The sequence below is a fragment of the Paroedura picta genome, chromosome 16 (assembly GCF_049243985.1).
Source record: "Paroedura picta isolate Pp20150507F chromosome 16, Ppicta_v3.0, whole genome shotgun sequence".
In the NCBI taxonomy this organism is placed as follows: Eukaryota; Metazoa; Chordata; class Lepidosauria; order Squamata; family Gekkonidae; genus Paroedura; species Paroedura picta.
In genome coordinates this window covers 16004054-16030011 of record NC_135384.1, presented here as the reverse complement: position 1 = coordinate 16030011, position 25958 = coordinate 16004054, and the positions used below count along the sequence as shown (strand labels likewise).

Here is a 25958-nt window from a genome sequence, read left to right as displayed (position 1 = left end):
ATAATTTATAATCAGGCATCCTGTGTGAGACTGAACAGAATGATTGCCTGTATGGTGTGGAAGTTAAGCTGTGACTTAAAGGACAATTTTCATGCATTCCAGAGCAGAAATTTAGGCAAGGCCGTTCAATTATTGCTTAAATGTTAAGGCTTCTTAGCATTTCAAGAGATTTTGAAAAGGAAAAGGGCTGAAACGCACCCCCAGCATGTCATTCAAGTCCACAGAAGACATTCTGCCATCAATCAGTTTCTTTTGACACCCCAGAATCCTGTTTTAACTGAATGAGTTGCAACGTTTTTACAACATGCAATGAGGTGTCGCTAACAGACTCTCACTCAAATTCAAATTTATTTAATACAACACTGCAGCCAGATAAAACAGATAGCAAAAATGTATTTCACAGCAGAAATTACATCATCAGGGAACCAATACAAAATTTAAAATATTAAAAATTGCATGATTGATAGGTACATTATAAAAATGCATAGTAAAATTCCTCTAAAACATCTTTACTTAAGCTTAAATTGTCTTTCCCGTGTGCTATGCACATGAGCACAACATTTGGCAACCTGCTTAATAATATGGCCCCTACTATTCCACAGTAGAAATTTAATTTTTCCTTTGTTTGAGCTATTGGAGGAATCCCTGAGTAATGGGAGGATGAATTTATTTATTGCGGAGTTGAAGGTAGGGCACCTTAAGAGGACATGCTCAATTGACTATCTCTTCGGAATTACAGAGACAGTCTTTCAGCTACTGGGGTTTTCTTGAAGTGGCCCACCAGCATGGCAGAAGGTAACTCAGAGCATCTTGCTAGTGTGAATGCTCTCCTATAGTATTTTGTTTCCAAACAGGAGAGATAGTCTGCCGAGGCTTGAATATATCTGGAACACAGTGGTGCCCCATGCCTAGGGGAGCTAGAAAGATCAGTTTCATGCTCTGAGTCCTCAATCCTTTGTTTCACTACAATTTTTGCCCGATCGTAACCTAACCCAAGTAGTGAAAGTGAGGAAAAGCCTCATTTTGTAATTTCCCTCTCGGTGGCCAACAGCCACTGGGATTTAACATTGTCACAGAGGATTGAAGGAAGTAAGCCAGCTGTGGCCCAGTGCCCCTTTAACCATAGAGAGATGGATGAAGTTACTGCTTTAAGTTTGAATTTTGGAAACCCTGTCTCTAAACGTATCCATGAGTTCGAAACACAGTTTGGAACCTGATGTAACGCTCTAAGAAATTTTGTTTGGACACGCTCAAGTGTTATCTGCTTTTATCTACTTGGTTTGTATTGCCATCTGTTTGGAAGACCTTCTGTATATAGCTCCCTCATATTGTACCAGGAACAATATATGCCAGGAACGATGAGGTCGCTCCACTTTCCCTCTCAACTAAAAACGTAGAGGGTCGCTTAGCAGAAACAGTTGCTTGCAACTCACAGGGAATCTGAACGACAATATATAGGCATGTGCAGAAGTGAAGTTTTCAGCTTGAGGATATTCTTTGACTTATAATGAATGCCACTGAATGCTCTTCAGTGGAAGCACCTGCAAAGATGCTTTGGTCTTTGCCGTTGGTTGCTCTCCCTCTCTTCTGTGCTGGTTTGGTGATGAGCAAGCTTTGACTCCCCTCGTACCTGCCGCAAAAATAAGTCAGGACATAGAGGCTTTTAAAAACAAGCACCTTGAAGCATCACGGAATTCGAAGGCATCACCATCGTCTCATCAGAAATCTTACAGGACTACTCTCTAGCAAGAGTTGTTGCCTAAGAAAGTTTGCACAATCTGATCAAAGATTTGCGGTAAGGCTCTGAAACGAAAATTCTCTGTATTTTATTCAATGCTCTCTGACTTCTGTTATCCCAAAGTGGTTGTGATTCATGTATCCATGGTTTTGTTCTAGAGGACATAAATACACACACATCCTTGACTCCTTAAGGCCAGTTCCACTGGATACTTTTTCGGAGCGGGGATGTACAGAAACTATGGGAATACTAGCTTGTACATAGTGGAATAATCTGGTGCTGTTCATTGATTTATTATTATGGGATTTAGATTCCACCCTGTGCAATTGCAGTGCCGGTCTGTTCAGGGGAAAACAAAACTATGCACTGCTCCACTGATCCTTTATATTTTGCACCTGCTTTTTGTTTCATTTCAGCAGCCCATCGTATTTCCTAGTTATTCACAACGGCTAACAGCCCCAGCGTTGCTTACATGATTCATAATGAGTTCCTTATTGGGGACAAGGAGAAGAGGCGTTAATTATTGCTTTCCCCTTTTGCTGTCAAAGTAAACCTGTGCTAATGTTCCCTTTTTGTTATCCACATTTGTACTTGCTCATGCACTTGCGAGAACAGTCTTTGCAGACCCAGAAGTATTGCCATTCCTTTTTGACAAGTCCCCATCCTGCTAGCCAGCGGATTCTTTCCTGCCAGTGCCAGATGAAGGCTTTGCTTCACCAAATCAGGAGCCCAATCTGCTTCCCCACCCTCCCCATCCTCCAGGCTTTGCAAGAAGAAGAGCATGGAAACGGGTATTTTTCACTATAACCAAAGCTTGCTGATTGGAAAGTGAAAAAAGCAATGGTTGACCGTAGATTCATCTGAACTGGGAATTCTTCATGTTTCTTCTTGCCCATTTCTAGCTCGTCATAAAGAGCAAGCTGAGAAACATCTCTTCCGTTCGGGGGGCTGCTGACACCACATCCTTTCTGCTACGTAGGTCCTGCTCCACTAGCCTTCAGATAGCCTTGATGCTACTTGTCTCTGAAACCAGCTTGCAAAACAGAGACAATGACTGGAATTTCTTCTCTCCTGAGGCTCAGTCTGATGCTATGTGAGTAGGGTACCACCTCTGTTGGGTTTCCCCACACATGTTGGCTATCATCTATCTATCTATCTATCTATCTATCTATCTATCTATCTATCTATCTATCTATCTATCTATCTATCTATCTATCTATCTATCTATCTATCTATCTATCTATCTATCTATCTATCTATCTATCTATCTATCTATCTATCTACCTACCTACCTACCTACCTACCTACCTACCTACCTACCTACCTACCTATCTATCTATCTATCTATCATCCAGGCAGGTTACTGGTGGTGAGCAAGAGGAGAAGGGGTCCCCTTTGGCTACCAGGTAGATTATGCTGGGGAGAATGGGATCTGCATGGACAAAAGAGAGCCAGTTTGGTGTAGTGGTTTTAGGGTAAGATCTGGTTCAGATCCCCACTGTGCCATGGAAACTTGCTTGGCAACCTTGGATCAGTCACACATTCTTAGCCTAACCTACCTCACAGGGTTGTGGTGAGATTAAAATGGAGGAGAGGAGCAGTATGTGAGCTGCTTCGCTCCCCCTCAGGAGAGAGGAGAGGGCTATGAAGGAAGTAAATAGATCAAAACTACGTAGAAGGCATGAGAGATCGGGAGCTGCAGTAAGAATTGGCTGATATCTAGTATGAAGCTGGATCACATCTTAGTTATGGCATACACATGGCTGGTGCTCAGGATTCATGAATTTCTTTTATCTGAATTCCATGTTACACATTTTTGAATTTCCCCTAAATTTCAAAAACAGTTTGCTCAGAATCTTAGTAAGCAATTTGAAGCTAGTCTGCTTAGAATCCTGCTCCAGTTTACTGAATGCGGCTTACTCTGAGAACAACGTTCTTCAGGTATCACTGCTGGATAGCAGTGTGTGTATATGTGTGTATGTGTGAAGGTCTGCTCTTAAGAAACACACAAAATCCCCCACAGAATTGTGTGGGATTCTGAATTGCATTGAGAATGTGTCATTAGTAATGGTAATTTAATATAAAATCAGAGTCCAGGGATACCTTTAAGACCAACAAAGATTTATTCAAGGTGTGAGCTTTCGAGTGCTTGTACTCTTGAATAAATCTTTGTTGGTCTTAAAGGTGCCCCTGGACTCTGGTTTTGTTTTGTTGTGCTGTTTCAGACCAACACGGCTACCTACTTGAATCGGTAATTGGATATGTAACTCGAATTGAGCTACTGGACAGGAAAGCCAAACTAATGAACTAGTGAAAATTAATTAAGAATGAATAAAGAGTCCGAATATATAAAAATATATATTAAAAAATGGAGTAAGATTTTTAAAAGGTTTCCAAAATAACCTGGACTGAGTTTCTTGGCTTAAGTTTCTTGGTTTCCGTTGGCTGCAGAGGAAAGGACGTGCAGTAATGGGTTTAAACTACAAGTACAACGATATAGGTTAGATATCAGGAAAAAGTTTTTCACAGTCAGAGTAGTTCAGCAGTGGAATAGGCTGCCTAAGGAGGTGGTGAGCTCCCCCTCACTGGCAGTCTTCAAGCAAAGGTTGGATGCATACTTTTCTTGGATGCTTTAGGATGCTTTGGGCTGATCCTGCGTTGAGCAGGGGGTTGGACTAGATGGCCTGTATGGCCCCTTCCAACTCTATGATTCTATCATTCTATGATTCTATGATTCTAAGGACAAGTGCAGCAAGTCTGTCATTTGACCTGCATATTCAGGAGACAGACAGAACTTTGGTGCAGTGGAAATTGAACATGCTTTGACAGAGGCACTGTTTGGTCACTTGTTTATCCGTTAACTCACACCACCAACATGCATAATACTTAGCAGAGTAATGGATAAGAAGATGAATGAGCTTTTCTTCTACTTTTGCTGTCCGAAGTTTTTAATATTACAAAAACCCTCTGAAACCTGTTTGCTGGTGGGTAAACTGGAATATGTATCCATGGTAAAAGCAATGACCCCTCTTTTAACTGTTTTTATCCCAGCTTGTGAGCCCAGCTAGGTTGTATCTATAACACCAATGTAATAAGATGGTTTGAGATGCATCTGTAGTTTTGGGACATGCAGTCTAAATGCCATTACAGTGACACAGAAGGGCAATGCAATTACCAAAAAGGAAGGCTTCCAATTAGCAAGATACGAAAACCTTAAAATTTGATTCTGACGACTTAAAGTGTTTGTTATGGATTAGCAGAACAGACTTTTCCTTATCCAAGTATGCTCAATTTTTCTCTTGAAGATTTTTTCCCCCTACTGAATCTTTGGACAGTAGCTATAAACAAGAACTAAGCTGTTCAAAAGAGTCCAGGACTCAAGTGGCCAGACACATACATCTGACTACCATTCAATACCATCAGTCTTGGTATCTTTCTGCCAATGATCAGGGCTTCTCTGTGAAGCTACAGCTTTATGGCTATTATTATATAACTTTGAATGTGATCCAACTAGCTTTTGTGAACCTACCTATTAAGACATTCCTCCCACAAAGTTTTGCCCATGCATGTTCCACAATCCCCAACAGAGAGAATTCCAAAGGTAGAAAAAGAACCCCTCTCCCTTTTATATCAAGAGAAGATTTGGTTGTATCCCAACAGCTATATGGCTATTATTCTTTATCTTTTATATTGAAGCAGCCAGCTTGGTGTGAGAGCCAGCTTGGTGTAGTGGTTAGGAGTGCGGACTTCTGATCTGGTGAGCCGGGTTTGATTCTGCACTCTCCACATGCAGCCAGCTGAGTGACCTTGGGCTCACCATGGCACTCATAAAGCTGTTCTGACCGAGCAAGAATATCAGGGCTCTCTCAGCCTCACCTCCCTCACAGGGTGTCTGTTGTGGGGAAAGGAATGGGAAGGCGACTGTAAGCCGCTTTGAGACTCCTCCGGGTAGAGAAAAGTGGCATATAAGAACGAACTCTTCTTCTTCTTAATTGCCATGGTACAAACTAACATACCTATCACAGTTGTTGGACTAGATAGACTAACCAATGGCCTTTTCTGCACTGATAGTTCCCTCCTGTTTCCCTGTAAATTATTTTTAAATTCAGCATTTGACTCCACTTTCCTAATGAATGTCTGCCAGAATAAACTTTTCTTCTGCATATTTTTTCTCCTATCATGTCTCAGGAGGCGTTCAATTTGTGTTATTTCTATGTTTTTTAATAGTGCATTTTTTTTACACTTTGTCCCATTAATTCGCTCCCAAGACAAACGTATTTCAAAACAGAAACTTACTTCAGATTTTTTGACCCCCAACCTTCTTCCACCCCTTGCAAGCCATTCTTCGGGGCAAAGGGTGCCCCAGGTTGCAGGCCTGGCTACTGTAGCTGCCCCAGGTTGCAGGCCTGGCTACTGTAGCGAAAGGAGATTCACTCCCCAGTTTGTTTCCTAAGACTGACCCGACAAGCCCGGCGCTGCCGATTATGCACAGCGCTGGGCCGCTGCAGCCCTGGCTTACCCGGGAAGCTCCAGAAGATTCTGCGTTCGCTTAATGCGGGTCTTCTGCAGCTGCACTCGGGAGGCGCCTGCACTCGTGGCGGCAGTGTGCGTTCTCTGTGATTTTAACCGAAGCGCTGGCCTTATGCGGGCCTTATGGCCCGTGCATAATGGGCCTTTGTGTCTTTTGAGATGGGTCTTCCCAGCTTTTCTGTCGGTGAAGAGTGAAAGGAAACTTTGACTATCCAAAAAGGGTATATGGGGGATCCTGGGTCCAAAATATACAAAAAAACAACAACATGTGTGATAGGATCTGTAGTGAGAATGGAAATTGGGAAAAGACGAGCTGGAACCAGACTTTGATAGCAATCTGTAAAATAAACTCTTTTGATGTCTCTTCTCTCCCCAGGCTTCTGCAACTCCCAAATTGATACTATGAAGATTAAGATGATTAGAAAACCCAACGCCAACAATGACTTGGTAGAGCTGGATTGCGAAACAAACTATCAAGACTATGGGGTGTATTGGATCCGTCAGAACAATGCCTACCATCCTCGCTTCATCTTATATGTTAATTCAAGGTCACAACTAGCCAAAAAAATCCCAGGCTATGAGGTCGCAAAAAGTGGCAACACTTACAAACTGAAAGTGCAAAATTTCACGAATAAGGATGAGGGCATTTATAACTGCATTGTTCTTTACAATCAAATTTTATACTTCAGTTCAGGCCTCCCAGTCTTCTTACCGGGTAAGCTCATTCAAGAACCTGTACTAGCCAGTGTAGGAGATGCAAAAAATTCTCACTTGATCTTCTACTGAAGTGTGTTTACACTGCGTAATCCACCTTGAGTCTTCACAATAAAAGAGGGTTATAAATAAAGAATTTTATGTTATATCATGCTGTATTTTAACTTATGTAAGCCTTTGGTGACATGTAAATATAAGAATACAATGAGTAAATAAAGACAAGGGCTTAAGAACATTATTTTTTCTTCGTATCTTGCAATGCCCATGAAATCTGCTAATTGATTTTATTTACAGTGAGAACCACCCCAGCTCCCACAACCCAACGACATGCTCCAGACACCCCACACCCCAACCATCAGGACATCACCAATGAATGCAATGAACTTTCAGATGACAAAATTGCAGGTATGTGAATGCATCCCTTCATCTCCTATGTATATGCATTTATAATTGATCCCAAAGGTGTAGTTTTGGGGGGGTTATATCCCATTCCTTCTTCTACTGTATGGGGATAAATTGATCTGTGGTGTTTCAGTATCTTCTTGCCTTTGTGTGTGTGACCACCACATCTCTGAAAGGATGCTGCAGGTCTGGAGAAAGTTTTGGAGATAATACAGAAGAGAAAAAACAAGTTGATTAAGTTGTTGGCTCATATTTCTTATGAGGAAATGGTAGAGAGTCTGGAACTTTTCAGTTCAGAAAGAAAAAAGGCTGAAGGGAGATGTCAAATGCCTATTATGCACGGCCGCTGAAACGGCGGAATGGAGAATGCGGAGGAGGAAGAAGTGAAGGAAACCACTTATGCACGGGATGGAACACAACGGCGGCAAAACCCAGAATATCCGATTATGCATGCGGCTACTCCAGTGCCGCTTATGGTTGCGCCCTGGTCCTGGGAAGCTCTACTTTCTTCCAGATCTTGCTAACGCAGCTTTTTTGGCGGCATACGTTGACTCTGTGCCCAGTTGCTGCCTGCAGCGTGCATAATTGGTGATTTTAACTGCCGCCATTCCACCCCGAATGCAGACCTTCCACTCCGTGCATAATGGGCCATAGAGGTCCAGAGCTGTATGGAAGGGCGGTATATAAATCTAAAATAAATAAAAGTATGATTGGGGTAGAAGAAATGGGGAGCTTTCTCTCCTTCTCCCATGACATTAAACTCAGGGACCGATTATGCACAGGGAGGAAAGGCTGGGCCAGTGCTTGCATGGCAATGGGGCTAATCACTGCTTATGAATGACTTTGGTGCTGGGCCAGACTCCTCCCAGCCCTGGCCTGCCTTAGGCCCTCAGATGGCCCACAGCAAGGGAACACTGATTTTTCAGCATTCTAATTTTTGCCACAGCTGCCATCGGCAGCCAGGCCGGGCCAGTCCCATGCACATAAGCTACAGTCGCTAGGAGGGGACCAAAAATGCCCCACTCATGACGGTACAGGGAAAAATGTTTGTGGGTTTTTTTTTTGTCATTCTGCATATCCCCATGGGGACACAGAGAGCAGCAGACCAGCTGTGCCGCCGAAATGCATCCCATTGGTGATGTGGCCACAGTGGAAAGGTTTCACCGTATGTGTGTGTGTGTGTGTGGGGGGGGGGTGCAAGAAGGTAGGATGATGGCCCATTATGCATGGAGTGGAAGGTCTGCATTCAGGGTGGAATGGCGGCAGCTAAAATCACCAATTATGCACGCTGCAGGTGGCAACCGGGCGCAGAGTCAATGTATGCCACCGAAAAAGCCGCATTAGCAAGATGCGGAAGAAAGTGGAGCTTCCCGGGACCAGGGCGCAACCAGAAGCGGCTCCGGAGTAGCCGCGTGCATAATTGGATACTCTGGGCTTTGCCACCATTGCGTTCCATCCCGTGTGTAAGCGGTTTGATTCACTTCTTCCTCTTCTGCATTCTCCATACCTCCGTTTCAGCGGCCGTGCATAATAGGCCAATGTGAGAACGCAACCCCACCTTCCTGCAAAATTACAATTGGTCAGGGACACCCAATGATGTTGTTGTGCAGACAAGATGAACCACTTTTTAAAAACTTGACAAGTAATTAAATTGTAGAATTTGCTGCCAGTGGATGTAATTATGGCCACAAGTGTAGATAGGTTGGTGGATTAGAGAGGCCACTGGTATGATCCAGCAGAGCTAATGTGTGTGTTTTTTAATATGTGTATTTCCATATTGGGGTCAGTCAGAACTGAATGAGATAATAAGGGAACCTCCACAAATCTAAACTTCTAGGGTTAAAAATGGCGCTGAGTCCTCGACTACAACTCTATGTGTCTATAAAGTGCAGTCAAGTCACAGCTGACCTGGCAGCCCTATAGTGTTTTCAAGTAAAAAAAAAAAAAACTACAGCAGAGGCTTGTCATTGATGATGATGATGTCATCCGTCCAGTCGTGTCCGGCTCACATTGATTCTATAGGAAAGTTTCCTCCATGCGTCTCTGTCAATGACCGCTTCTTTTAGTTGGTTCATGGTCATCCCTGTGTAGGCTTTGATCGTGTCGAGCCAGTGGATCCTTTGGTGACCACGTTTCCTTTTGCCGCTGACCATGCCGAGCATTAATGATTTTTCTAGCGAGTTTGATCGCATGATGTGTCCAAAGTAAATGAGCTTTAGCCGCAATACCTTGCCTTCTAATGACATAGGTTTGTCATTTCCTTCAGTATATAGCCATCCTGGTATTCCTTGGTGGTCTCCCATTCTAATACTAACCAGGGTCAACCCTGCTTAGCTTCTGAGATCAAATGACGTTAGATTAGCCTGGGCAATCCTGGGCCACAATGTTATTATCTTCTTAATAGGCTGTAAAGTGACAGGTGAACATGCGTGATTGGGGTATAACCGTGGACATTTTATGCTGGTGTAGTAGGTGGAGTTTCTCAAATGGTTTATTTATAACAGTTTGTTCTGTTTTTATATTGATAGTGGATTTTAAAAAAGAAATGATTATTTGGTACCTTTTAAATTTAAGTCACCTCAAGCAGGACTTTGGGAAGGCAGCATAAATCCCCTAAACTCATTAGCAGTTTTTAGTATTTTTATTCAAACCTTTAGGACAGTGGTTATTATTATTATTATTATTATTATTATTATTATTATTATTATTATTATTATTATTATTATTATTATTTAATTTTTAGACCATCCAAATAAGACGATTTACAACATAAATAGTTAAAAAACACAATAAAATCCCCATAAAAACCCCAATTAACATCAACAAAAGTTACATATAACACATAAGCAGGGGTGGTCACAATTCTGATCAACCTTCCTAATGTTGCGACCCTTTAATACAGTTCCTCATATTGTGGTGACCCCCAACCATAAGATAATGCCAATGTTCTTTCACAGAAATTAGACCGAAACTGACCAATGGTGTGAAGATCCATTGTTCATGATTGTATATAAATTAGTTATAAATTGTATATAAATTGGTGGGCGCCTTCAGAAGGAGCGGCAACAGTGGCAGCACCCTCCTGGCCAAGCTGCTCGCTGTGCCGTGACCTCTGTGAAAGGGTCGTTCAATCCCCAAAGGGGTCCCGACCCCCAGGTTGAGAACATCTGCTTTAGGAGGTTTTAAGCAGAAGAAAAAAAATACTTGAGTAAGATATCAGTTACAGGAACAGAAGGGTGTGACCCACTGAAAAATACAGAATAGGCTATTCAATTCTAGTAGAGTGCCAGCTTGGTATAGTGGTTAGAAGTGTGGACTTCTGATCTGGTAATCTGGATTTGATTCCGCGCTCCCCCACGTGCAGCCAGCTGGGTGACCTTGGGCTTGCCACAGCACTGATAAAGCTGTTCTGACCAAGCAGTAATCTCAGGGCTTTCTCAGCCTCAGCCTTACAGGGTGTCTGTTGCGGGGAGAGTGAAGGGAAGGTGACTGTAAGCTGCTTTGAGACTCCTTTGGGTAGAGCAAAGTGAGAACCATATAAGAACCATGTAAGAACCAACTCTTCTTCTTCCAGAATATTTCAGCAGCCAAACAAAGGCTATTGAAAAACAATTCAAACAGCGGCTATGCAAAGCTTGCGTTTGGAATATCGGCCAGTTTTGCATAGCTGCTTTTTGAACTGTTTTTCAATTGGAATATCAAAGCTTTATCAAAGCACTGTTTAACATTGGGAAACATTAAAGAATACTGCTCATTAAAGAAATTATAACTGAAGATTCAAGACTCCTTGTCTATCTACTTGCTATGCTGGATTCAGCAATCTTGAATTACCACATAGGCTTACTTGCTATTCTGAGTAAGATATCAGGCATCCTGAAAACCCCATCGCAAGGATATCCAATAGGCAGCTCAGTAGACACTCCCAATTAGCTCCTATAATTCCTGAAACTCCTAGAAGACCTAGGAAGAAATGTGAAAAGATCTGCTTTGGGCTTTCTAAAATAGGTTTTTATTTTATCTATTTTATTTCTAGTGCTCTTTTGGGAATATGTTTTGGGGAGGGGAGTTGTATGGGGCGCCATTATTCAAATGTAGCTGTTAATAAAGAAAAGGTTAGCAACCACTGTCCCAAAGGAACTAACCTTTTGGATTATCATAAAGCCAGCTTGGTGTGGTGGTTAAGAGCGGTGGCCTCTAATATGGAGAGCCAGTTTTGATTCCCCACTCCTCCTCCACATGCAACTCCCTGGGTGACCTTGGGCCAGTCACAGTTGTCACAGAGCTCTCTCAGCCCCACCTACCTCACAGGGTGGTTGTTGTGGAGAGAGGAAGGGTAGGTGATCGTGAGCCTCTGTGAGATACGTGAGGCCTGCTGGGTGACCTTGGGCCTGTCACAGTTGTCTCAGGGCCTGTCTCAGGTGTCTCATCTACCTCACAAGGTATCTGTTGTGGGGAGAGGAAGGAAAAACTGTTTGTGAGCTGCTTTGGGACTCCTTCAGGCAGTCTGTTCTGGGGAGATGAAGGATACGTAATTATAAGCCACTTAGAAACTCCTTTCAGGTAGTCAAAAGCAGGATACCAACCCTTCCCCACCAGCTCTTCTTATTCATGGATGAAAGCCATGTGGAAAGAGTCAAATGAGTAGCCGTGTTGATCTGAAGTAGCACAATAAAATCAGAGTCCAGGGGCACCTTTAAGACCAACAAAGATTTATTCAAGGTGTGAGCTTTCGAGTGCAAGACTGAGGAATAAATCTTTGTTGGTCTTAAACGGGCTACTGGACTCTGGTTTTAATGTAGAATGAGGACTGCAGTTAAAACAAGAAATGTATTTATTTAGATTTTTATACCGCCCTTCCCCATGGCTCTGGGCAAGATTGAGTTAAAAAGCTGGCTGGAACCAACCCATAGAACTTCAAATTAATGTATGTGCATATGAAACCATGCACTTTAAAACACATAATTTTATTTGGTTGCACGTTGTATCAGTAGAAATACTTTAAGCACTCTTTTGCACAAATGGAAAATACACACACACACAATACCTTTATTGGCATAAAGCAGATTAGCAAAATAAACAGAGACAGTCAGGATACATCAATCAGTTTAAGTTTAAAAACCGAAGACAGAAATTCAGCCATAATAAAAGTGACATGACCATGGACAATGGAAAATATACTGGGGATGTCTCATGTTCGCTTTGCACATGCAGAAAGTAAGGAGTAATTTTATCCCTTCTGCTTTCCCAAGGATAGTTGTGCAGGTGAAAACCTTCATGGCGTCTAACCCACGTAATGCAACAATTGAGACCTCTCTGACCGCTCATGCTTTGCCATCCAAGAAGTCACATTTGTACTCCTTTGTTTCCAATGTTCCATACACGGATTAAGTTCTATGACAGTGGAAGACAAGATAACATTAAGGATGGGGTTGGGGAATGTGATAGGACTGGTTTCCAATGATCTTTTAATGTCACTAGAGAGGGAAGAGTCTTCTCCTTTCACCGATATATCCTTGGTCTCTTCAGTCTTGCATGAACAAAAGCGACATGGGAACAGGACTGTAATAAAGAGGGAAATTGAGCTCAAGCCAACCCTATGTGACCTCTCATGCATCTTGACATCAGTTTCTTCTTTCTATCTCCTTTCAGTCTACCTAGCAAATGGAAAGCACCACCGTTCCCTCCTGAGCCTGTCTTTTGATAGTGACTCCAACATCAATGAATGGGCTTCTTGCATTTGTTGGGGTTATGTCCATTCTTTACACTTTGATTTTTAGATACTGTTGTTTGTGATATTGGGACCCTAACTAGAGAAAGGTTAGCTAAGGTGAGAAAAGTTCTAAATAAATAGCTTCAGACTTCATGTTCAGTCAGCTCTGCTCTTGCCTTCATAGATCCATTTGATGGTCTGAAGATCCCTTGTAATCCATACATCTGGATTCCTTTGTCTGGAGGCTGCTTCCTTCTCTTGATAACCTTGATTATCATCATAACAGTGTGCAGTGGTAAGTCAACTTCCTTTCAACTGTGGCAAGTGGGTAGGAAGGGTGTAGAGCTGATGAAAAACTTGATAACATCTTCACGAACATCAAGATTATATTTGTATTGGTATCTCATTCTTTCATTCTAATGATGTATACCTATTTTCTTTCCCCAAATTTTAACTGAAGATCCAAGAAGGAGGAGAAGAAGATGCCAATGTAAAAGGTGAGTTTAATGGCTGTGTTTCATCCAGTACAATCCCATTGATTTGCAAAGAAATCCTAAACAGACTTGACACCCTTCTAAGCCCACTGGAGTCAATGGAATTTGAAAGGTGTAATTCTGTTGAGGACTGCACTCCCCGTGCAATCTCTTCTGTCACAGTTGCTACTCAGTGGTTACTTTGAGAGTAGAATATTACTAATTAAAAAACCTGGTGGGGTTAGGGAAGCCAATCCTAAGGTGGGACCGAGGGATCCCTTGGAATTATACCTTATCTCCAGGCAACAGAGATCTCCTGGAGAAAATGGCTGCTTTGGAGGGTGGACGTCATAGCATTATACACCACTTCCCTCCTCAAATTCCACCCACTCTGGCTCCAACCTCAAAATCCAAAGGTATTTCCCAACCCAGAGCTGGCAACCCTAGGTAGGATTCCTATAAGAATTGTCAGAAGATGTCATCAACTTGAAATGAAAAGTAAGTTCTCATGGTGCCAATAATACCTTTCTTGCTGTTTCATTTACTCTCACAGCCCAGTAGCATGACCATCAAACCACAAAACTGCCTGCTCCCCAGTCCTAAAATTAGAATTAGTGCATCTGCCTGTAGTGCTTGGTCATACTGAGACCCTGCTATGGCAGAAGAACTGGGATCTATATTACCAAAGCAGCTAACAGTCCTCATCTTTCACGGAGTTATGACCTTCTTAGCTCACTGGCTTCAAGAGGCTTACAAAGGTCTAAATATATTCAATTCAACTCAATATTTATTTACGGTCATTCAATAGGCCTACAAAGGTCTAAATATATTTATGATGCCACTGTGATATATCAGACGGGAATCACATTTGTATTCCCTGGGGGGGGGGGGATGCTTCTGAGATTCTTTTAAGCCAGGGGTAGTCAAACTGCGGCCCTCCAGATGTCCATGGACTACAATTCCCAGGAGCCCGGGAATTGTAGTCCATGGACATCTGGAGGGCCGCAGTTTGACTACCCCTGTTTTAAGCAGTCTTAGTTAATGACAGCCTGTAGGAAAGGTCAATTTGGGGGAGATGATATCTAAACTGTTCTTTCCCACCATGATGCTTCATGGAACTGAAGATGCACACACAGAGGCTAAAGCTCTATCAGAAGGGGAAGGATAGATAAAAAATACTTGGTGGGAGAACTTGGTGGCCGTTTTAGCGTTGCTACACAACCGCAGTGATACTGGTCAGCACTTTAAACTTTTGTTTTTGTCAAAACTAAGGTAGTAGGGTAGGGGGAGAATAAGGAAAGACTAAAAAGGTAAAAGATGGAAAAGAGGAAGAAAGCAGGGAAAGGATAAAGAAGAAGGGAAAGCTGGATTGACTGGAAAAAGTTGTTAAGTGGGTGAGAGGAAAGAAAAGGGGAGATACTGCTAGGGGGAGGGAAAGAGCTGAAAGAGAGGAGATAAAACTTGATTGGTAGGTGGGGAGGGAGAAGGAAACATAGAAAGAGAAGAGGCCACAGGGACTGCTGTAAGTACAGAAATAAATATTGTGGAGAGGGGATGCCCAGGGGAAATGAGATGTCCCCATGAGTCCTTGTGGGTCCCTGACTTGTCATTCCATATTTAGAACAATAATAGAAGTTGAGACTCCCAAATCCTCAAGTCCTGGTGACTTGGAAAATCGAACAGAAGATGGCTTCTTTGAGAAATCCCATCATTGTTGCCCTGACCAGTTCATTTCCACAGTGTGTCTTCATCTTTTCTCCCCTTCTTTTTAGGCCTTTGAATGGAACCAATGGAAAACCCATCATGCCACGCTAGTATGGAGCAAGGCTGGATCATTAGAAGTGGATTTCCCAAAGTGTTGTCATTGTCATAGCAGAACTATCCATCATATATCACACCAGAACTGCTTTTACAGATTTTTTTTTTAATGGCCCACTGGTCCATTTCAGTCCCTTTTCTTCAATCCATTTTCTGATGTAAATTTCCCTGTACTAAGCTACCTTGACACCTGCTTAAGTGCATCTTTCTATTAGGTAATATTGGAACTGCATTAAACAGGTATGAAAAGCATTTCAGATACATTACATCTGAGAAGTACAGCATTTCTTTGTTATTGCTGACTGGTTCCAGAACAGGTTCAAGGTCTTGGCCATCCGTAGCCTGGGCCCCACTTATCTGGAGGACTTCTTGTCTCCTTATGCCCCTCGCAGGGGGGCTCCGCAGGTAGGCTGTCCCCGGCCCCTGGAAGGTACACCTGGCCTTGATGTTAAGTATGGTAGAACCCCTACCTCACATGCTGGCACACTGTACTCCACAACCCATAGTGCCCTGCAACAGTCAAAGCTTGGGAGCAAGCCACACAGGAACACACTGAAACACCCTGTCCAAACACACTGCAAGGACAGAATCCATCTTGTAAACCAGGACATGCCTTGGCTTGTCCTCTGTTACAAGTTGGAATTTCAGGTGCCTTTGGACTCTGATTCTCTCTCCCCCCCCCCCCCCGTAGTTTTGCTGATACCATGGTCTGGCCAGAACTGGTTTGGCCAGGGGTTCTTAATCAATTTCTTTGTCTCCTCACACTTGGCCACTATCATCCAGTCAATAGATAATACCATTTCTAGGATGGTTTCTTTTGTCTAGGGCCATCAAGGGCCATCTCAGCCTCAGGCTAGCATTGCCCAACACCAGGCTCAGTGGAAATTCCAACTAGCCTGCCACCTGGCTTACACCACAAAGACCCCCCTCCCCAAGACTCTATATAAACAGTGGCTTTGGCAAGCCCCCTCATGTATTTCAGATATGGGACCCATCTGAAACACCCTGAACGCTCCCCGTGCAGCCTGCTTTCTCTTGCCTATCTACTCTGCAGGAGAGGTAACTATACTGGACCCTCTTTTCTCATCCTGTTCTTCTCTATATAACTGCTTGTTAATGCGTTAGATATATTTATGCTTTTTATTATTTTCTTTTCAATAAAGACTATTATTATTTTTACAGTTTACCAACATTGTCTACCCTTGAGTTCTTGAGGGTGAAATTACCTCATATAACATTTGTTGTGGGGAGAGGAATGGGAAGGCGACTGTAAGCCGCTTTGAGCCTCCTTCAGGTAGGGAAAAGCGGCATATAAGAACCAACTCTTCTTCTTCTTCTTCTTCTTCTTGTAATAGACCCTTAAACACTATGTTACTGCCCTCTTGCTCAGCCATTTCCCACGGCTTAATACACGTGTCACGGGACATGTGTAAGTGCATTTCTGGTAACATCAATCAGGGCCAGGGCCTTTTTGGTCCTGGACCCAACCTGGTAGAATGAGTTTCCGGAAGAGCTAAAGGCCCTCTCGGAGCTTTCAATGTTCTGCCAGGCATTCGGGTTGAGGCTGAGCTAGGAAGAACTGCTCCCTCCTTGTGCAGGCCCATAAAACTGCCAGGACAGATCTGTAGCTGCACCCTGGGGGATTTGTGACTGTTAGATATGGGAACTGGGATTGGGTACAGTCTAGTGGTCCCAACCTGTTGTTGTGTTTTAACTACCATCTTGGGTTTATATTGGGTTCTTATTGTTTTACGGGATTTTAGGTTTATGTAAACTGCCACGAGCTGGTGTTTCCATAAGTGACAGTCTAAAACTTTGAAAAAAAAATATTGTAGACACAATAGCCTTTTTCTGACATCATGTTTAGGGGCTGATTCCATACAGGCATCGTTGCTCTGGACAGCCGCTGGTGTGTTGGGTTGAGGCAGCATGCCCTGTGGCTTCCTATGTCCTGATGGAGGACCCTTTACAGTGGCAACCCCTGTCCACCCCGGATGTATCCATCCCCACAATGCAGCCGGAGTGGAAAGGTTCTGCTGCACAGTGGGGTGGGGTGTGTGTGTGTGGGGGGTGTTATTAGCATGAAGGTGGGATTGTGTAACAATTAAATCTCACCTTTGTGGAATTTTTTATAAAATGCCCCATTTGGTCCTGTGCCATCGATAAGCACAATGTAGCCAGATGGGGCATTTTTTGCCCATTCTGGGACACTGTAGGCAGGGCGGAGCCTGGTAGAGCCTGACCTGACTGTGAATGGAGCAGTTATTTCTCACACACAGGAGCCGTCTTTCAGCCACTAGCCTTCTCCTCCTCCTTTCCACACTTGTGCTGGCACCTCAACATTTGATTATGTGGCTTGAAGTGACCATTTTATTTTGGAAGATTCCGTCTTCTGAGATAAATTTGCTAGCACAGAGCACCTGTTTTACATGTTTTGCACAACTTCTCATGAGTGGACTTCAAAGTGATTCAGGTAAGAAATGTAGAACCCCCTGGCTTGAAAGGTGCAGAAGAAATTTACTCCAAACAAAAGGAAGAGTCCTGGAAATATATTTTGACATAATCTAAATTTGCAAACAGAGAAGTTCAAGAGGTGTTTTGTTGGAATCTCCCCCCACCGCCACATGTAATAAGAATGATCAGCATAGTTCAATGCAAACTATTTACACTAAATGCATGGGAGAGAGACAAGACTGGCTGCAGAGGAGAGGACACGCAGTAATGGGTTTAAACTACAAGTACAACGATATAGGCTAGATATCAGGAAAAAGTTTTCACAGTCAGAGTAGTTCAGCAGTGGAATAGGCTGCCTAAGGAGGTGGTGAGCTCCCCCTCACTGGCAGTCTTCAAGCAAAGGTTGGATACACACTTTTCTTGGATGCTTTAGGATGCTTTGGGCTGATTCTGCGTTGAGCAGGGGGTTGGATTAGATGGCCTGTATGGCCCCTTCCAACTCTATAATTCTATGATTCTATGATTCTAAGATGAATTACTTTTCTCCCTTGCCCACCATACAAGAACTCATGGGCCCTCAATGAAATTAATGAACAATAGGCTTACCACAGATACAACATGGCTTCTCTTATGACATTCCCTTTGTTTGAACTTGATGCCACATTGGAATACATGGGACCTTGCAAACTCCAAAAAGTGAATTAGGCATAGAGCACCTGTTTTCCATTCAAGAGGCTTTAATCTTTGGCCCCTCCAGTTAAAGGAACAGATAGTATTTGGTATGAAAGAACTGATCTGATCTGATTCTGGCCGAGATACTTGGTACGTTGATATGATCTGCCTGCTGCTGCTGTCCAGCTCCCTAAATATCAGGATTTCAGACTGGATGAATGAGGGAACAAAACTTAAACTTGTTCTTGTAGCAAACAATAGGTTTCTTCTTTTAAAAGTGCATTATGTAAGAAGTTTAACCTCAGAGTGGCATGTAGGATCATGATCCATCCTCATTTTCTTGTGAATTATTCTTTGCCAACAGTTGCTACATCATGCAAGATTTTATCAGCTACATTAAAAAGTTTTGCTTTTTTGGGTGTCTCCCTGATTGTGAACGTATCGCTTAAGTCAGGGGTAGTCAAACTGCGGCCCTCCAGATGTCCATGGACTACAATTCCCAGGAGCCCCCTGCCAGCGAATGCTGGCAGGGGGCTCCTGGGAATTGTAGTCCATGGACATCTGGAGGGCCGCAGTTTGACTACCCCTGACTTAAGTGATGTCTTGTAGCATAAGAAAAAGTGCAGTTTATATATGTTATGTCTAGGCTGTGGTCCTGCCTACTAATATACAATAGATGGCTAGGGGCAAACCTCAGGGGGGGGAGCTATCTATGTACTGCAGAGCATAGTGGACATGCCCCAGGATTTCCCATCATAGACATAACAGCGCAAGTCAAAGATGTGAAAAAAGTCTTCATCTGTACAATCACTGACAATTATGGATTGTAATTTCACCTCCCAGTGAAAAATTATATTGCAAAGAGTTAGCAACATTATTTTGACAATCTTTTCTGCTGATTTCTAATCTTATCTTTAATTAGAATGATATGAATGATATGATATGAACTTCTATAGAATGCTATATAAAAAACATAATATATGGAATTTTGGAAACTGCCCTTCTCATTTGGCAGACTGAGCAATTAGAAGTATTCTGCCAAAAAAATCATGAATACAACAAAAGTACAAACGGTTTTTACACTTTCTGTACATTAGCCTACACTTTCTGTACATTAGCCTCACTGCACTGGGGATTACTGACTCCAATTAGGTATCCAGAAAGGGCATTACAATTTCTACAGCAGATTTTAAAATAAGAGTGGCATATCAACTATTGTCCTACAGATAAAGGTAAAGGTAAAGGTATCCCCTGTGCAAGCACCGGGTCATGTCTGACCCTTGGGGTGACGCCCTCTAGCATTTTCATGGCAGACTGAATACGGGGTGGTTTGCCAGTGCCTTCCTCAGTCATTACCTTTTACTCCCCTGCAAGCTGGGTACTCATTTTACCGACCTCGGAAGGATGGAAGGCTGAGTCGACCTTGAGCCGGCTGCTGGGATTGAACTCCCAGCCTCATGGGCAAAGCTTTCAGACGGCTGCCTTACCACTCTGCGCCAAAAGAGGCTCTATGTCCTACAGATAGAACCTAACTAAATAGGGGGCAAAAACTACCCCCTATTTAGCTCTGTTAAAGACTATTGAAATGTTTAAAAGACTTGGCATTTTACATCTCTATATAGCTCCAGGTAATTTTCAACAGGTATAGAATTATTCTGTGAAGCTTTGAAGCCGTGCATTTCTTGCTCCGGTCTGTGCCCCCACCAAAAAAAAAAAAAAAAAAAAACATTGAAATTAAGTCTGCTTCAGAATAAGTTCTTTCAACTATATAAACTGCCTTACCATCAATTGGTATTCCTTTCTTACTTAAGAACATAATAGTATAGTGGATGATTGCAAAAATTGGGATTAAAATTCTGAAACTTGTGGCTCTTTTTTGCATTCTCCAACATGTGTCTTGTTTGTGCTGTCATTTTTTTAATTTTCAATTTCCAAAAGCTGAATTTAAACATTTGTAAAGCAACTGTAATATTTTGTAAAGGGACTGAAACCAAATAACCTTGGTACCTTAAGGGTAAGGCATGTCCTCTGTGGTGGTTGAAGCAGTCATGCAAGTTATTCCAGTGGAAAATGTCCTCAAGGAATACACCGAATTAAAGTCCTTGTTTATGCAATAAAATCATCTTCCTAGTAGATCCTTGAATGAGTGAGGACGGTTTCAATTGTACTGTGCATTGAGATTTTTTTTTCTACAAGTAGTTTCCCTTGGCTTGCCAGCTTTGAGGAGATACCTGTAGATTTTGGGGCTGGAACCTGCAGAGAGGAGAGTTTGGGGAGGGTACAATGCCATAGAGTCTACCCAACAAAGCAGCCATTTTCTCCAGGGGAACTGATTTTTGTTTTCTGGAGATCAGTTGTAATAGAGGAGATCAGTTGTTTTCAAAGGTTTGGGCCTGAAGTAGGGTCTCTTCTCCAGATTGGCCATGGAGCGCCATCGCCCCATCCTCATGATTTCCTCGAGTTCAGCTCCAGCCTGAAATGCCTGAGTGGCCTCCCCAATCCGGAACGAGTGGGTGCCATACCACACAGGACACAGTCTGGCACTCCTTAAACAAAGCTTTAGCACTGCCGCAAACGGAAAACGTGAAAGGCAAGTCCCGTCCCATCCTGGGGCAGGAGCTGAGGTACCAAACTAGTAGAGGATGTCCAGTGTTATGGGATGCCTAGCATCAGGTGCTGACCTGGACAGTCTCCCCCATCCCTTAATGGCCTTCTTGTCTAAAAAGGAAGAACCTCAGGTTCCTGGCAGACCTGCAGGGCGAGCAAGTGAAATTTTTCAACCTGCAACCGAGACAAACTGTCAGAGAGCATGTTTTGATCCCCAGCTATGTGTCTTACCCCAAAAATGATGTTGGCCTCCAAGCAGAACAACACTAGGTGGTGCACCAAACATATGACCCATCCTGACTTGGCTGTCTGCTTATTCAAAATGCGTACCGCAGCCTGGTTGTGACAACAGAATTGGACCTGTTTGTCCTGGAATTCCTCCCTCCAAAGCACCATAGCAATCAAGAGGAGAAAAAATTCCAGAAAAGTCAGGTCCCAGCACAGCTCGTCCACCCACCAATGTGGCCATTCCTTCGCACACCACCGGCCTCTGAATATTACTCCAAACCCCTTACCCCCCACAGCATCAGAATGGACCTGAGGGTCACACCCTAGCTTGAGATTGCCTTGCCAAATAGCGACCTCATTAAAATGACCCAGAAAATCCCTCCACACCTCCAGGACTGCTCTGATGCTCTTAGAAATGCGCAGGCGATGATAAGGTCAGGTAAGGCCCTGTATGGCATACACCAAAGGTGCACAAAACACCCTCCCCAGGGACACCACTTTACATGCAAAGTTCAAATGACCCAGAAGAACCTGTATGTCCTTCAAAGTGCACTTCTTCTTCTCCATCATACTGTTGATCAAACCACAAAGGGTCTGCAATTTGTTCCCAGGCAGACTGGATGTACCGGCCACTGAGTCTAATTGAATCCCTAAATAGGTGAGCCAGGTGGCCAGCCCCTCCATCTTATCTTGAGCTAAAGATACCCCCAACTCCTTGGCCAGATACTGAAGAATGCCCAGTCTCCCCTCGCATTTGTCTGTCCCCCCAGGACCGGCAAACAGGAAATCATCTAAAAAATGCGTAACTTCCTGAAAGTTCCCTTGTGCCACATCTCCCTTTCCAGAAACGAGCTAAAGGTTTCAAAAGCTGCACAGGCTATCAAAGAACTCATGGGCATAGTTTTATCCATGTACCATTGGTCTCCAAACTTGATCCCTAGCAGGTTGAAATCCTCAGGGTGGATGGGCAGCAACAGGAATGCAGACTGTATATTGTAGACATGCATCATGGCCACCACCTCATCGAAGGAGGCGTAGTGCACCAAACACAAGGCCAGAGGTATGGCATTGTTGACCGACCCACCATACGGGTATGACAAATGGTGGATCAGACGAAACTGCCCTGCCACCTTCTTGGCCACCACTCCCAGCGGAGAGACCTGAAGTCTAGACAGCAGAGGGCCATTTTTTTTTCTTTTTTGGCCTTTATTTTATATGTTATTGTTTCTTTCTGAAATTAAATAAAATATTATTTAAAAATTAATAAAAATAAGGCCCTATTTATCTTGCCTGTCATATATATATCTTCACTAGACACACTGTCTAAATGTGCTCTTTTATCTTTGCAACTATATTTTCCTACCATTCACTCTCATTAACAATTCCCCCAGCCAAGCTGATGAGCAATGTTTTCCAACAAATGCTTTTACCAGTGGACTTTGCGCATGGCACACTGTTAACCCAACTAGCAATTATTGTAGAAGGGAAAATGGAAACAGCAACTCCCCTGACATCAGCAATCAGACTAGTAGTGTCAAAGGAGAGAGTCTTACAAGTATAAGGATTCTGAGCAAACAAGCACAGTATCAAAGGTGTGATAGGGAAGGAAGTTTGCAAACGTTTTGCTGGTTGTCTTTGGATGGTAACTGTTGTATGCATCAAGAGAGGACCATTACTAATGATCAGAAAGAGGGAGGCACATAAGCCGTGGATGGGCTGCAGATCCTTCCAAGATTGCTAGCAGCATTTCTAAATAATTAACTGATTTTTGGCAATGATCAAGTAGCATGGGGAAAAATATATTTTGTGGAATGTTTGAAAGCTAGCATGGTGTGGTTATTGGAGAGCCAGGTTCAAATCTTCCAGTCTTCTGTGGAAGCTCACTTTGGTGACCTTGAACTAGTCACTTGTTCTCAGCCTCACCTACCCAGTAGGATGAATGCTGATGTTAGGATTCAATGGATGACATTGTAAGCCATTTGGAGGTCTTTGTTGGGAAGAAAAGCGAGGTGTAATGATCAAAAGAAATAATTCAGAATAACAGCCCATATCTGCTATGAATCAACACTTGTTCTTCTGAAGGGATACCAGATGTGGTGAAGAAAGATGCAACATATTGACTTAGGTGTCAGATTTTCATGAGCTGGGTAAGCAGTTTCCTTCTATTTTCCCCATTTGAAAGACAGAAACAGATCAAACACTGGTTCTTTAGCCAGTCTATTTCCTTCTTTGGTCACTTAGAAAAACTCGCCTGCCTTGAAAATACAGGCACTACAGTCATATTTATCTCTTTATTATGAAGATGTTTTATTCCGGTAAGCAGATCCATAAGCAGTTTCACTCTTCTGCAACAAACATGCCTAAAATTATAGCACATTCACTGTAAAATAGTAACCAGTGAAATACAGTCAATCATGAACAACAGCTATTAACCACAATGACTAAATGGAACCCCCAAGTTCAGAGTGAGTTCCAGAGGGCAGCCATATTGGTCTGCAGCAGAAGATCTAGTTTTATCTCCTGTAGAACCTTAGAGACCAACAAATGTCCAGGGTGTAAGCTTTTGAGAATCAAAGCTCCCTTCATCAGTAAAAGTAGGAATGGATATCTCTAAGTCCTTATATCCCAGGTAGACATTTGGAAACTTATACTCTCAATATCTTATTGGTTGCTAAATTGTTTCTGGGCTTGAATCTAGCTCTTAGGAGATAGTAACTCTTGGAATACTGATGTGGGGACAACAAGGAGAGATTTTTGTCCTTCTTGACTTGCTTGTAGGTCTTTACAGGCATCTGACTGGACACAGTATGTATGAGGATGCTTGACTGAGGGACTATTCATCTGGAACACTTCATCTTCACTCTAGAGATGAAAAGCTACCTTTAAACTGTGCATGAGGAAGTCACTTACCTGTCTGCCCAATATTAGCTTGTTTTTGACCCTGAGATGTTTAGGAATGAAGAGTGTGTGATCTTATCTTACATCCTTTTGTTTCACTTCTATTAGGTGTGCTATAAGCCATAGCCAAGAAAACAATGGAAAACCAAACAGTTATCCAGGAATTTCTGCTCCTGGGATTTGGAGATCAGCCTGAAACACAAAGAGCTCTCTTCTTCTTGTTCTTGGCAATCTACATTGTAACAGTTGTTGGAAATCTCTCCATCATCACCCTTGTTATAACTGATCCGCATCTTCACACCCCCATGTACTTCTTCCTGGGGAACCTCTCCTGTCTGGAATTCTTCTACAGCTCCACAATCCTCCCCAGAATGTTAGTGACTTTCTTTGCGGGTGGGAAAACCATTTCTGTGAATGAATGCATTGTTCAGTACTATTTCTTTGGTTTCCTACTGGGGACAGAATGTTACCTTTTGACTGCCATGTCATATGACAGGTACCTAGCGGTATGTAGACCCCTGCATTATAGCAGCCTTATGAACTGCCGGATTTGCCTCCAGCTAGCTGCGGGTTCCTGGTTCAGTGGCTTCCTTGCTAACGATATAGTGATATATTTCATTTCCCAGCTCTTTTTCTGTGGCCCCAATGAGATTGACCATTTCTTTTGCGATTTCACCCCTATGGTGAAACTGTCCTGCAGTGATACCCATATGACTGAAGTTGTGACCAGCGTCCTGGCTGCAGTGTTTACCTTGCCCCCCTTCCTGCTGACCCTCCTTTCCTATGTATGGATTGTAGTCACGATCCTAAGAATTCCATCTACCATTGGCCGGCAGAAGGCCTTTTCCACTTGCTCCTCTCACCTCACTGTGGTGAGCATTTTCTATGGGACTGTAATGGTTGTTTACATGTTTCCCAAGAATGACAGACTGAATGCTCTGAATAAGGTTTTCTCTGTCTTCTACACTGTCTTGACACCCTTGGCCAATCCTCTCATCTATAGCCTGAGAAACAAAGAGGTAAAAGAAGCCAGAATGAGGATTTTCAATAAATGTAAGGCAGCAGAATAAATGTATGTATAAGCTTTGGTGAGCACACACACTTTGTTATGAAGAACGTAAGTCCAGAGTCTTTATTCTCTTATAGATGGGGCTTCGTGTGAGTGTGCAAAATGTTACCTTGATTATTTGATGTAGTCACATGTATCCCTTATTACTCTTTCCTTCCCCTTTAATTCTAGTGGGGTGGGCATGTGGTTGCTAGCTCCAGCTTGGCCTATTATGCACGGCCACTGAAACAGCAGCATGGAGAACGAGGAGGAGGAAGAAGCGAAGCAAACCGATTATGCACGGGACGGAACGCAACGGCGGCAAAACCCAGAGTATCCGATTATGCACGCGAATACTCTGGAGCCACTTCTGGTTGCACCCTAGTCCCGGGAAGCTCCACTTTCTTCCGCATCTCGCTAATGTGGCTTTTTCGGCGGCATACATTGACTCTGCACCCGGTTGCTGCCTGCAGCGTGCATAATTGGTGATTTTAGCTGCCGCCATTCCACCCCGAATGCAGACTTTCCACTCCGTGCATAATGGGCCCTTGTGAAGCACCTGGAGATTTTCGGTACTGAAGCCAAAGGAAGGCAAGATTTTGGGAGGGGAGGGATTTCAAAAGGGTATCGTGCCATAGAGTCTACTTTCTAAAGCACCCATTTTCT

The 25958-nt window shown here is 43.1% G+C and overlaps 2 protein-coding genes across 2 annotated transcripts; both read left to right on the top strand.

Annotated features, from left to right (window-relative positions):
• Window positions 1-1659: 1659 nt before the first annotated feature.
• On the top strand, window positions 1660-16571 carry LOC143825572 (T-cell surface glycoprotein CD8 alpha chain-like). Its single transcript, XM_077313648.1, has 7 exons — window positions 1660-1795; window positions 2641-2831; window positions 6645-6983; window positions 7277-7387; window positions 13279-13389; window positions 13555-13591; window positions 15340-16571. Exons 2-7 carry the CDS (start codon window positions 2789-2791, stop codon window positions 15380-15382), a joined length of 684 nt encoding a protein of 227 aa, XP_077169763.1. The 5' UTR covers window positions 1660-1795; window positions 2641-2788; the 3' UTR covers window positions 15383-16571.
• LOC143825571 (olfactory receptor 6C4-like) lies at window positions 16376-25395 on the top strand. The gene is made up of 2 exons (XM_077313647.1): window positions 16376-16444; window positions 24353-25395. Exon 2 carries the CDS (start codon window positions 24382-24384, stop codon window positions 25312-25314), a length of 933 nt encoding a protein of 310 aa, XP_077169762.1. The 5' UTR covers window positions 16376-16444; window positions 24353-24381; the 3' UTR covers window positions 25315-25395.
• Window positions 25396-25958: the final 563 nt, after the last annotated feature.

Excerpts from the sequence above, each read along its gene's own strand:
- LOC143825572 (XM_077313648.1), top strand. The coding sequence starts at position 2,789 with ATGACTGGAATTTCTTCTCTCCTGAGGCTCAGTCTGATGCTAT. Across the intron at positions 2,832-6,644 it reads GAGGCTCAGTCTGATGCTAT|GCTTCTGCAACTCCCAAATT; the intron begins GTGAGTAGGGTA and ends TTCTCTCCCCAG. Across the intron at positions 13,592-15,339 it reads AGAAGATGCCAATGTAAAAG|GCCTTTGAATGGAACCAATG; the intron begins GTGAGTTTAATG and ends CCTTCTTTTTAG.
- LOC143825571 (XM_077313647.1), top strand. The coding sequence starts at position 24,382 with ATGGAAAACCAAACAGTTATCCAGGAATTTCTGCTCCTGGGATTTGGA.